This window comes from Scyliorhinus canicula, chromosome 18 (genome assembly GCF_902713615.1).
Source record: "Scyliorhinus canicula chromosome 18, sScyCan1.1, whole genome shotgun sequence".
Taxonomy (NCBI): Eukaryota; Metazoa; Chordata; class Chondrichthyes; order Carcharhiniformes; family Scyliorhinidae; genus Scyliorhinus; species Scyliorhinus canicula.
This window is the reverse complement of record NC_052163.1, coordinates 79736807-79750373: the sequence shown is the minus strand read 5'-3', so window position 1 is coordinate 79750373 and position 13567 is coordinate 79736807. Positions and strand designations below refer to the sequence as shown.

Here is a 13567-nt window from a genome sequence, read left to right as displayed (position 1 = left end):
CTTGTAGGGACCTCCTTCTACATTATCCTCCAGTGTTTTCCTTTTCCCCAACCCACTCCTGGCACAACCCTCCTTTCACTTTGGACCTGCTTGTCTTTGTCTGTCCACCTCATCCCCTGCCTTCGCCTTGCACCCCACCCCCAGTTGAACTTCAGACCATTGCTGTGAGGTTGTCCTCTATCCTGCAGCACAGTGCTGTGCAGATAGATGCTGGTATGTGGCACTGAGGGGATGGAGATCTCTGTAATCCCAACTCCGGCAGAGTACTGAATCGATTTGGTGACACAGGATGGGGGTGCAGCAGCACGGTGCCAGCCATGAAGAGTAGCTCGGCTTGGAGATGGAGGCAGGAATTGGGCTGTCCCATTAGGCTTGTGAACAGAGTATTAGGAGCAGCATTGCACTACGGCAGGCAGGCTTTACATGTTGCACTGAGCACAAAGTCTCTGGTGAACTGAGGGTGATCTTGTCCATGCAGCCTTTATCAATCGGGTTTGATGCCAACCTGATTTCTCGCTCGTGTGATGCAAGATTGAAAAGCCTGACTGGATTCTGGCAGCCAGCTGTTTTAATGAGCATTCATGAGATACTAAGAAATGCAAATGGGGTTTAAGGCAGCTGCCAGCGGGAAGAGTGACCCGCCATCGGAGGAATTTTACACTGGTGGTGTTCAGACGTTTTGCCTCTCGCCAGGTGGGGCAGGGTTGGGGGGGGGAGGGGTCCAGGTGGGACGGGTGCAGGCAGGTTTTCATTGAGTTGCTTCTTTGACAGATGAAAGGGTGGGTTTGTGGAGAACACAGTGCAATGCAGCACAGCGTTCTCAAACTCTGCCTTGTCTGTGGTCTCTGGTTGTCTCAGGGAAAGTCAAACAGTGTTGTGACAATCCCAATCAAATCCCAACTCTGCTGCAGGTAAACAGACACGGATGTGTCATCCACAAGGAACTGAAACATGAGTGTGTGGAATAGATGGGGGGGAGGATCTGAAGGATGCTGTGAAGAACAAGCTGAATCTGGGTGATGTTGGTACAAACAGCTGGGAGATGCTGCAGGAGGCTGATCGGGAATGACATCCAATACAGAGGGACAATTCTAACATGAAGCAGCATCAACAGTGAGAACATTAACAGCGGGAGAAACAAGATCAGCACAAAAGACAATACACTCAAATATTTACCGAGAACAGTTTGAAACCAAGATGTTTCTAAATTACAGCCCAATATTCAAAACGCCAAATCATCAGGTTGCAGCTTCAGTTGTATTCTTAAATACACCAGTACAACATGGGATCATCATCTACTTTCAGATTAGTTTCCTATTAACTTGTTACTGTTTCTGCTGAGTGTACAGACACCCTGTTACTGGTTCCACTGAGTGTACAGACACCCTGTGAGTTATTTTGTGTTATTTAAAGTTGATTCAATCGACTGGGAATTATATTGCTTTTGCTAAAATTGCAACATTTAGAATAATGGACACCCTCTGCTGGTGGATTTCGGTACTTCACTGGATCCAGTCAGACAATCAGAAGGAAGATTCTGCACGGTGCAGTCAATCTCTTCATCCATTAAACATTACGCTGCTGTGGGGGAAATTTAAAATTATTAGCCTTTGGAATTAAGGTACAAAAACGTGTTAAATTCTGGTCAGATTTGCCTGGACAGATTCCCAGGGTAGGAAATTGCAGTTATAGAGTCAGACAGCACAGAAAGTTTCCTTCGGCTGATCTTGTCTCTGACGGTCAAAATAACCACCGAGCTATTGTAATCCAATTTTCCAGGACTTGGCCCATTGTCTTATAGTTATGCCCCTTGTAACAGTTACATCCACCTGAGGAAATCGTCTCTGAACATCCACTCTATCTATCCCCCTCATCAGCTGGTTTAGCACACGGCTAATTCGCTGGCTTTGAAAGCAGACCAAGGCAGGCCAGCAGCACTGTTAATTCCCGCACCAGCCTCCCTGAACCGGTGCTGGAATGTGGTGACTAGGGGCTTTTCACAGTAACTTCATTTGAAGCCTACTTGTGACAATAAGTGATTTTCATTGTCTTATAAACCTCTATTAAGTCGCCTCTCATCCTCCTCCGCTCCAAAGAGAAAAGCCCTAGCTCCCTCAACCTTTTCCCATAAGGCCTATCCTGCAAACCAGGCAGCATCCTGGTAAATCTCCTTTGCAACCTTTCCAATGCTTCCACGTCCTTCCTATAATGAGGTGACCACAACTGCACACAATACTCCAAATGTGGTCTCACCAGGGTCATGTATAATTGCAGCATAACCCCGCGACTCTTAAACTCAAGCCCCCTGTTAATAAACGCTAACACACTATAAGCCTTCTTCACGGCTCTATCCACTTGAGTGGCAACCTTCAGAGATCTGTGGACATGAACCCAAGATCTCTCTGTTCCTCCACATTCCTCGGAACCCTGCCGTTGACCCTGTAATCTGCATTCAGATTTTTTCTACCAAAATGAATCACCTCGCACTTATCAGGGTTAAACTCCATCTGCCATTTTCCGTCCCAGCTCTGCATCCTATCAATGCCTCTTTGCAGCCTAAAACAGCCTTCCACCTCATCCACTACTCCACCAATCTTGGTGTCATCAGCAAATTTACTGACCCACACTTCAGCCCCATGTGTATCATTTCCAGAGAATTCAAATGTATTATTTTAGTTCGTTTTGTATTTTGGGGAATGATAACAGTTTGTGATATTGATTACGCTAACCTATGAGCAAAGAAAATAGAATATCCTAATCTTACTACAACAGCTGATTTCATTTCCAATTGCAAGCCAGGATTGGATTTGTCCTTTGATGGCGGATGTCGAGATGAACCACATTTGACTGGGAGGAAGGTGTCTTTATTACAATTTGAAACTGATGAGGTTCCTCAAGGGGTGGAGGGAGTGGCCGTTGGGAATTCTGATTCTCAGAACTGGAGCCCAGTGTTTGTCCAAATTCTGAATTGTTGCTGAAGTTGCAGCTGATCAGCGCGCCACCATCTGGCTGCAGAAAGTCCTTTCTCCAGAATCAAACAGAGAAAATAGTTTCAATCGGACACGGTGGAAGTTTTCTTTTTGCTGGAAATTGAAATGTTATTTCCTTTTTGCTTTTAGTTGAGATAAATCAGATGAGCAAATTAGAAATAATCAGTGGATGCAATTAAAACAAAATATCAAAGGCTAGTACATCGTCTCTTGTTAGGATTTCATTCAATTCCTTAGAAGTCTGTTGATGTATGAGGTGAAAATTGTAAATTACTTGAAACTTGATAAATATGCGGTGCAGCTTGTAATTGTTGTGTCCATGAATGAGAAAATTACACTTGAAAGCTGTGGCTCTAACTTAAAAACTGATTGAGAATGAACCTGGTTGCTGACCGTTGTCTGTCTCTGCAACCCGGGACAGACAGACAGCCAGGGTCCGAGGGCGGTAACCTGTTAGGCGCATGCGCAAAGGCTATTGGCAGACCGCAGTGGGGAAGCCACTGAACTCCCATGCATGTGCAGAACAGTGCGCATGCGCCGACAGGTATTGGTGGCCATCTGGAGTTGGCAGCAGGCCTGTGACGTCATTAAATCGGACAAAGACAGAAATTCTAACTAACATTTTGAATCAATGTGCTTTTATTGATAAACATTATATATCACCAGTACCATTATGAAGGAGCAGCAGTCAATGCACATCGAGTGTAGGGAGAGGGCTTTCACAATGAACTGCGATAGGACAGGCAGACGACTTATTTGCCAAAATGTTCCAATAATTTTTCAAGGAGATGGAAATTGTTCAATCAATTGATAAACACAGCATCTTAATCTCCATTGGGAGTTAAATCATACATGTGTGAAGAAATATATTATTTCTTACATTTTGGGGCTTATTGTGTTTTCTTTTTGATCTGTGTATGAGGATAATCCACTTTAGCTGGGGACTGGGCATCTGCAGAGTTGAGGACATCAAAGGGGCCCAGCTGTAAATGGCAGGCACTTGAAGTAACTATTGGCAAGATGAACCGTCTGGAAAGAACAAAACCATTGGTAGAGATTTGCATTATGAGAGAAAAATGGTGTGGTGTACTCAGTTGTTGAATTTCAGAAGGAGATGAAAAGTTACGACTCGGAAATGGTCACGAATCAAGAAGGTAAGGTTATTTAAAGTTTAAGTGGTTGTAATAGGGAAAACAAACGTTTTTACTGGGAAATGTACTGGGAATATACTGGGAAATGTAAATTTCAAAGAAGCATAAGGAGAAAAGAATGAAGATAAAAGTGGGAGGAAAGTACTGAAGAAAAATTTTGAAAGCCTAGAGTGGCAGCTAAGACCTGCGTCGTGAGCTATGTTGGAAGAGAACTGTGAGGAAGCAAAGTGAGGCAGCATCGGTCAACCCAGAACATTGACTTCTTTTAAGGTTTCTTGAACTTCCAGTGCAAAGTGGGACAGGTAGGGAAGCTGTGTGACATTCCTTCCAATTTGGCTAAGATCAAGTGTAATAGCCATTTGGCTCAGATCTGGTATGTCTCTCTTGTGGGGGACCATGAATTGGATTCAATTTGAATTTGAATTGGTTTTTGGAGCAGGCAAGGAGCTGGATTAGTGGTTCGCCCCTGTCCACACTCTGAGCCCTGGCTTTGTAACTCAGAAAAAGTAATATTACTGGATATATAAAATAGATTCTGTATCTCGAAGGGATTGTTGTTCAACAGGGATGTTTATTTGTGACTCTAATGGTGTAGGAATATTTTGGGGGAATGTTCTGTCAGACTAATTTTAACTGTCAATGTAATTTTGTCGTTACAGGTTTTATTTACTGATGTTGGTAAGCTGTTGAACAAGTACTTTGAACAAAGTGGCTTTAGAATAAAGCAGTTCAGTTCATCACTCTATCACCCTGAATAACAAGTTCCTTCGAGAGACGGCATAGACATTAAAGATCCTGATGAGAGTTTTTATTTAAGACTTCCAAGAGTATTGGGATTGAGGGAACACATTTTTGTTGTTCTCTATAATGGACATTCCTAATCAATCAACAGGATTTAGTTAATAAGTCAAAGTTCTGAAACTACTCTCCTGGATTATGTGACAAATTTCAGAGAAAAATTGAATAGAAAAATGTATCCGAGAGTGTGCCATGCTTAAAAATACTTCGGCATGAAGGATAATCAGAAGGAAATACTGGTGGTCGTGGATAAGGAAAAGGGGGTAGAAATGAAGTATTCTGAAATTGACTTTCCTCTAATTAAACTTGGCAATGAGGAAATATTTGGAATCTAACGTATTAATACTTGGAATCTAACTATGATACTGAGTTAACTTCCAGAAAATGTCAAAATGATTTGAAAGTGCCATTGCAGTCACAAAAAGCAATTTGTGGAAATAAGACACATTTTAAAAAGCATTTAGCTGTACATGCTGTGGATGTGAGGACTTTGGTTTCAATAATGCAACACCCTTATAGGTTAAATTCAGTAAAATTAGCTCAAATGTAAAATGAAGTCAGATTCATATTTCAGAATTGCATCCCAGAGCCAGTAACTGGAGTTCACCCATTGTGAAATCAAATGGATCACAAAGACTCTGTTGATTACCGCAAAGTGAACAAAGTAACTAACATAGATTCATATTATAGTCCATGATTGGATGATTGTATTGAGAAAGTGGGAGAGTCAGATTTTATCACATGAATTGACTTGCTACGAGGTATTGGCAAGTACACTTATCAGAAAGCGCAAAATAGAAATTGGCTTTTTTTTGCCAGATCACCCAGCTTCAGAAACGTACACAAAATAATTCAAGGTCTGATTAATGGTGGTGTATATATTGATGACTAATGGGCAGCACGGTGGTGCAGTGGTCAGCACAGCTGCCTCACGGCACCGAGGTCCCAGGTTCGATCCCGGCTCTGGGTCACTGTCTGTGTGGAGCTTACACGTTCTCCCTGTGTTTGCGTGGGTTTTGCCCCCACAACCCAAAGATGTGCAGGGATGGTGGATTGGCCACACTAAATTGCCCCTTAATTGGAAAAAAATAATTGGGTACACTAAATTTATTTTTAAAAATTGATGACTTAGTAATTTTCAGTCAAATGTGGGAGAAACATTTGCAACATTTACAGGAAATGTTTGATCGACTGCAAGAACCCAATTTGGCTTTAATCCAAAAGTGAATTATGTAGGCCACATTGTCGGACACGGTCACTGTGGGGCACATTGTTGGACATGGTCAAGTGGCCCTCCGAAATGTAAAAGTAAATGACATTGTGAAATTCCCAATGCCTTCAACAAAAGGGGAAGTTTTGAGATTTCTAGGCATGGGTGGATTTTATCGGAAGTTTGTGTCAAAGTTTAGAAGTGTAGTTGCTCCATTGACTGAATTAGTTTTTAAAAAGAGCAGTCAATTCCAATGGATACATGAGTGTCGGAATGCATTTGACAGTTTGAAAGCGGAATAACCACTACACCGGATTGATACTACACCTGTTTCAACAGAACCGGATTTTACAAATCAGGTTATGCTGCTATTGACATCGGTGATGTGGGTGTTGGTTCTGTGTTATTACAAGAAAATGAAGTAGATTTTGAAGAGACAGGATATTTCTTACGGACGTTGAATGCACATCAGTAGAAATATTCAGCCATCGAGAAAGAGACTCTCGGTTTGCTGTTAGTCTTATAAAATTCTGAAATTTATATTGCAAGCAATTTGTCAGAGACAATTATTTACACTGACCACAATCCTTTGACATGTCTGCAGAAGTTTTGAAAGCAGAATAGCAGACTGTTCAGGTGGAGTTTGTTAGTGCATCTGTTTAATTTCTAAAATTATCCAGAAGGCTCGACGAGAAAGGATAATTGCAGACGCGTTGTCGAGAGTTTAAAATTCAAACATTTGGAAAATGTAGAATGGGCTGGGATGTTCTCATTTTGTACAAAATATTTGTGTATATGTTCATGATCGGTGCATCTACCCCAAAGTGTAATAGTTGTGTTTGCAAAGATAAATATAGGAAGTAATGTAAAATCGGTTGAAGAAATGAAACCATCTTTCTGCAATTCAGTGTTTCCGAGTGGTCTGAAGCCTGATTTTGCAGGTTTGTTATGCTATTCTGTGAAGCAGGCTTGTGTGTGTATGTGTGAGTGAATATCATTTAATTAAGCTGGGGATTGGGTGTCTAGAGGTTTTGAGGACATCAAATGGGGTTGAGGTGTGAAAAGGCAGGTGCTTGAAGTAAACATGATCAAATTGAATCTTCCATAACAAATAAACGTTGCGTAGAAATTTGTTTTCGGAGATAATGAAGATTTGCTGTGTTCAGTTGCTGAATTTGAAAGGGAAGTAAAGAAAGGTGTCCAACTTGGAAAAGGTTATAAATAAGGCAAGGGTATTAAAGTTTATTTTACCTGGAAGTGGTGGTAATAGGGAGCACAGAAAAGATTTTTCCGTTTTGTGAAAGGTCAAATTCAAAAAATGATAACACTGGGGGGGGGGGGGGGGGGGTGGGGGGGGGGGTGCTGCAGGGGGAGAGTACTTAAGGAGAGGTTCTGTGAGCTTAAGCGATGGCTATTTAAAAGCCCTGGGGTGTGCTGGAAGGGAACTGTGAAGAATGGTGTCTGCTTTTTCAGAAATCAGGGTTTTAATTTAAAGTTTTTTTGAGTTTCCACAGCAGAGTGTGATTGAGAGGGATGCCCTATGACATATCTTCACTACAGCAACAGTGTGTTTGCCTTGCGATAACTTTGCTGGATTTTATACAAGGGATCTTTTCCTAAAGGGGTGTTTATTTGTGAGTCTAAGTCCGTATGCAATCCTTTTGGTGGAATGTTCTGTAAGACTAATTTAAACTGTGTAAGTGGAACCTTGTTTGTTGAAGTTTTTGTTGATAAATGTTTTAATTTAATATTTAAAATCTGTGTTCTGTGAATTTGTGGCTTTGGACTTAATTACACAGATCATATTGCAGTCAAAATGCAACAGAAATGTGTTGTGATAGCTTGCAAAGTGCCCTTTGGGATTTGATTTGCCCGGCACTCACCACCTGCCAGACCACAGCACATGCAGGGAAATATACTGCAGCATTAATACAGACAGCAAAATGATCTGAAATACACTCTGTCTTCAACATCTGCTTCAACAGTTTAATTAAAAGTTTACATTTTTTGAGAAAATGACAGTCCAGTTATTTCAACACAAAGTAACATGGAAACTAGTTAATATAAAGTCAGGTTTATATCGAGAAAAGCATAGTTGACTTTTCCATACAGTCCGAGATTAGAATGTACATTTTCTCAGAATATTTCCTGCAGGTCTGTGGTGCTCCTGGAGATATCACATTGCGGATTAGAGGCCAATTGGACCTGAATGGAAAAAAAATATATCCTCAGTGTGAGGGAAACCTAAGCTGTGGCTCAGATTGCAGAACAATCACCTCTTATTATCCAAGTTCAACTTCTAGCCTAGGAACTGAGTAGACAGATCAAGACTGGTACCCCAGGTGTAGTACTGATGAAGTGCTCCATTGCCAAAAGCGCTGACTTTCGGATGCAACTTATGTGCTGCAATCAGACATCCTCTTAAGCAAAATATCTATTCATTAGCATCCTGCTCAGGGGGTTTGCCCTGCGAATATCAGTTGCCCAGCGACCTCATTACAAACAGTAAGTTAATGCTTGCAAGGTACTTTCAGGCGTCGGATTGTCATAAATTGCTACAAAATACAAATCTTTGTTGTGTTTCCTTCTGTTAAAACAATTCCAATTGTTACATAGACATATCAAAGGGAGCCTTTTCATTACCCATAACAGTTCTACCTCAAATAGCCATTTAACTCATTAGTAAATAAAAACATGTTTCAGCTGATAAATTTCAGTCTTACTAAAGTTTGAATAAGCTTCACAAACAATAACCTACTGTGCGCATTCCCAGCCCTTTCTCTCAAACTTTGGAGCAAATAATACTACATTGCTCTGACCGGTTTGACGTTAGATTTTGAGCCACATGGTCGTTGCCCATTTTTGAATATGTCACCTTCATTGATTCCAGGCATGCAAGAGAATGACAAACTGATTTAGTACGAGCCTCAGAGTTGGATTCTGAAGGGGGTAACAGTTTATAATTTTTTTAAAGGATATAGTGAAGATTTTCCATAAGAGAACAAAGGTAAGCATGGCCATACATTGAAAACTAAAGAAAAATATACATACACATCGGTTATCTTCTGTTATTTACAGCAGTTACAGCTTCTCGTTTTACGTTCTCCAGTAGGCATTTAGTTCTTGCTTGTTCCCCTGTTTAATTCTTCCCCTTTTCTTCCTGAATCCCCTTCCCTTCTGGCATCTGCAGTGCCGCCTTCCCTCATCAGCTTTTATATCCTCTCCTTAATGGGTTGGTGTGATGCCGTGTATTTTGTTATTTGCTCGGTATGGTTGGGCTCCATGCCTCTTTGTTACCCCCCCCCCCCCCCCCCCCCCACAGCCTCATTGTTATACTGTGGCTACGGTCTTTCAGAGAAGACTGTCCAAAACCCAACGGGTCTGGGGCAAGACCAGAACATGTGGGTGTCATTGACCGGGTCTCCTTAGCACCATTTGAATTTGTCCTCCACCTCCGGGAACAACCTGCTCATTTGGGTTCTAGTTATGTGAGCTCTGTGTACCGCTTTCAGCTGTATTTGGTTAACATTGCGCAAGTGGAGGTGGAGTTGACCCTATGCAGTGCTTTGCTCCAGAGTCCCCACCCTATTTCAAACCCCAAGTTCTCCTCCCACTTTTTTCCTGTCTTGTCCAGTTGTGTGTTAGCGCTCCCCAGTAGTTGTCCAAACGTGTCACCGCAGTGCCCCTTCCCTAGGGCGTCCGCGTCCAGTAGGTCCTCTAACAACGATTGTTTCGGTGGCAGTGGATATGTCCTCATTTCCCAATGCAAGAAGTTACCTGCATGTATCTTCCGTTTGTTTCCCCTATCAGCTGGACCTTCTCTGTTAGTTCCTGGAATGTTGTCAATCTGTTGTCAGTGTAGCAGTCCCCAACTGTCAGCGTCCTCCCTGTCCTGTCTCCATTTTTTCAATGTCCATTGTTGTAGGCTTGAGACTGCGGTTGTTGCAGATGGGGGCCTTGTCAGACATTTTGGATTGCCTGAAGTGCTGTCACAGCTGGTTCCACAATCAGAGTATTGCTATCACCACTGCACGTGCTGAGTATTTGTTCGGTGGGGATGGAAATGCCGCCGTGGCCAGGTCCCACTTCAGATGCCCTCCATAAGCACCCACTTGGCTTCTGGCTCTTTTGTCCACTCTTTTACCCGCTCCGCGGTTGCTGCCCAGTGGTAATTTTGTAGGTTCGGGAGGTCTAGGACACCATGATTCTCGCTCTCATACCCCCACTCCCCCAACACACAAACGCCATGATCATTTTTTCTAATGAGTTGAAGAAGAACTTGGATCTGAAGAGGAACCTGGGCAGTACGTTCATCTTGATCATCTGCACTCTCCCTGCGTTTGGCGGAGAGATGGGACCCACAATCTGTTGGGTTTGTCTTTCTTGGGTATCCGTATGATTGAGGCTTGTGCAAGCGGAGGCAGCAGGGTGCCCCTTTCCAGTGAATTGATGTGCTCCATGACATCTCCTAGTTCTAGTGGTGCTTCCAGCCCCAATTTCCTATTCTCCCCCACGACTGGTATGTCCAGTCCATCGAAAAACTGCTTCATCCTCGGGTCCCCTGCTAGGAGGTCTCGAATGCTTTGTTAACCTTTTCTGTCCCCGCGACTACATTGCCTTTGCTGTCCCTAATCTGGACCATTTCCCTCGTGGCTGCCTGCTTTTTCAGCTGGTGAGCCAGCACGCAGCTGGACTTATCTCCATGCTCGTACAGGGTCCCTCGTGTCTGGCGGAGTTGGTGCACAGCTTTCCTCTTGGACGGAATGTCAAAGTCTAGCTTTTTCCTCTCCAACAGGAGCTCTACAGTACGGTCCTCGGAGTATCGCCGGTCTCCTCCCAGTATGGAGTTGGCTTGCTGTTGCCTAGCCACCCGCTTTTGCCTGTCTATTCGTGCTTTGAGGGCAATAATTTCAACCCTGATCACAACTTCAGTGCCTCCCAGAACCTGGAGGATGACGCCTCCCCATTCTGGTTATCAGTAACATACTCATCTAGGCCTCTGACATTTTCTCGCAGAAAGCCTTATCGGCCAGGAGGGCCATGTCCAACCTGTGTTGGTTGCAGCCATCTCCAACTACACATCCACATAATATGGAGCGTGGTCGGAGAATACGTTAGCGGAATATTCCGCTCTTACTAGCCCATGAAGCACCAATTTCCCCACTACAAAGAAGTCGATCCATGAATATACATTGTGTACCTGGGAGAAAGGGAATTCCTTCTCCTCTGGGTGGATGAACCACAGCTCCCATCTGCTCCTTGAATATGCCAACTTCTTTTGCCAATTTGGAAATCTTTCCTGTTTTGGGATTCGATCTGACCGTCCGTGGGTCCTGTACACAGTTGAAGTACCCCCTTGATTAGTTGGCTCGTGTCTTTGTCGGCGATTTTCCGCCATGGACTTTTTTTATATACTCCGTCCCAGTTGGGAGTGTACACGTTGACCAGGACCACTGGTGTCCTGTCCAAGACACCGCTGACCATGAGTACCATCCCCATTTTTCCGTCACCCTCTTTGTCACCGTTAACTCTTATTTAGCAGGATGGCCCTTGTCCCATCGCAGGAATGTTATGTCTGTCCCACCCAGCCATTCCTTATCCGCAGTCAGTCCTTCTCTCGCAGGTGCATTTCTTGGTGGAAGACTATGTCAGCTTTCAAACTTTTCAGGTGGGCGAAGATTCTGGATCTTTTCACTAGGTCGTAGAGTCCGTTGGCATTCCAGGTGACTATCCTGGTTTTTTTTGTCTGCCCCCCCCCCCATTCCTGCGGGAGCACCCTTACCTCATGGACGCGCCCCTGCATTCCAGGGTTTCCCTTTGTTCGAGGGTCGTCCAAGATCGCCACAGTCATCGTTCTCCCCATGAGGTCAAGTCCCTGCGCTCTGGGGTTTCCGTTTGTTCAGGGGCGCTGAGGATGGCTGACAACTGTGCGTACGCCATGACGGTGTCACCCTGCACTCTGGGGTTTGCCTTTGTTCACAGACCCTCCATAGTGGTTGCTTGCAGTGCCATTTTGTTCCAAGTCGCCACGAATGACCTGTTGCAGCCAGCCTAATGTGCTTGATCTCTTTGTTCCTGCGTTACTCTTGTGGTATTCTCTGCCCCCCACCTTGCTCCCTTCCCGGTTTCTTCCCCAAGTCGTGCCCTATTACCATTGTCTGCCCCCCTCCCCTTTGTCAGGCGGTCTCTCCCTTGCAGGAGATGCACTACGGCCTCGCTTTTCTGCATGTTTACAGGTGCTAGCTTCCCTGCTAGTGTGGTAGCCTTCCTCCCAGGGTTAGTTGTGTCCTCCCATCGCCTGTTCTCTGAGCTCCCTACCTGCCATTCTCCTCACCCTTTTCTGCGCTCTGCTGCCATCACTCATTCCTTCTCTTTCATCTGTCGTCCACACAACGACGTTGTGCAGTGCCGCGCGGCAGTGCAGTCCCACACAATGTGTTCATCATGTCGGTTCACAGTTAGCAAATCAACAAATAAAGTCTCTTCTGATGATCCCATCACTGCTGTCACTGTCCACCACAGGGGAATTGAAGAAGTGTTCGTTGTCTTGGAATGTGACCCAGAGTTCGGCTAGGTATAGCATCCCAATCTACAGGGCAGCCTCCGCCCTGTTAATTCTGCCTGGTGCTTGGCCAGGTCAGCCCCAATATCCATGTAGATCCTAATCTGGTGACCTTCCCAGTTACAGTTCTTTGTCTGCCTCACCCAGTGCAGGATAGGTTCCCGCTCTTGGTACCGGTGCATTTTAGTGATTATTGCCCTCATCTGTTCCCCGACTTTGGACAAAGTGACCAGTGGGTTGGCGAAGCTATCAAACCCAATAGCACAGTGGCACAGTTGTTAGCACTGTTGCTTCACAGCGCCAGGGACCTGGGTTGGATTCCCGGCTTGGATCACTGTCTGTGTGGTTTATGCACGTTCTCCCCCTGTCTGAGTGGCAATTCCTCTGGTTGCCCTGGATTCCTCCAAAGATGTACAGGTTTGGTGGATTGATGATGCAAAATTGCCCCATAGTTTCAAAAAGTTAGGTGGCGTTGATGGGTTCCGGATAAAGGGTGGTAGTGTGGGCTCAGGTAGGGTACTCTTTCAGGGGCCGGTGTAGACTCAATGGGCCAAATTGCTTCTGCACTGTACATTCATGCCACAAAGTCCATGGGGTTCCTACCTTCGATCCACTCAGGCAGACCCACATTCCACAAGTCTTCACACCTCTTATCTGTTTTCCTGGTTGTCAACTTTCTCCTTCAGACTCCCCTGACCAGCCTTGCTGCTCTTTCTAGGGTGACGTTCTGGTCTTTTGCGGTATTCTCCAGCTCTTTGATTGTGTTTCCTGAGCTCCCAGTCGGCTCTCCACCTTGTCCCGGGCCACCTGCATGGTCGGCAGAGCTTCCGCGACCGCACCCCTGACCGCAGCTTGA

At 44.5% G+C, this 13567-nt stretch overlaps 1 protein-coding gene across 1 annotated transcript in view; it reads right to left on the bottom strand.

The window, feature by feature from the left end:
* The window catches only part of LOC119952925 (deleted in malignant brain tumors 1 protein-like), a 139928-nt gene that overhangs the window by 85548 nt on the left and 40813 nt on the right, over positions 1–13567 (bottom strand). Inside the window, exon 13 of the mRNA XM_038776556.1 lies at positions 10767–11042. Coding sequence (XP_038632484.1) covers positions 10767–11042 — 276 coding nt within the window. The remainder of the gene's footprint in view (positions 1–10766; positions 11043–13567) is intronic.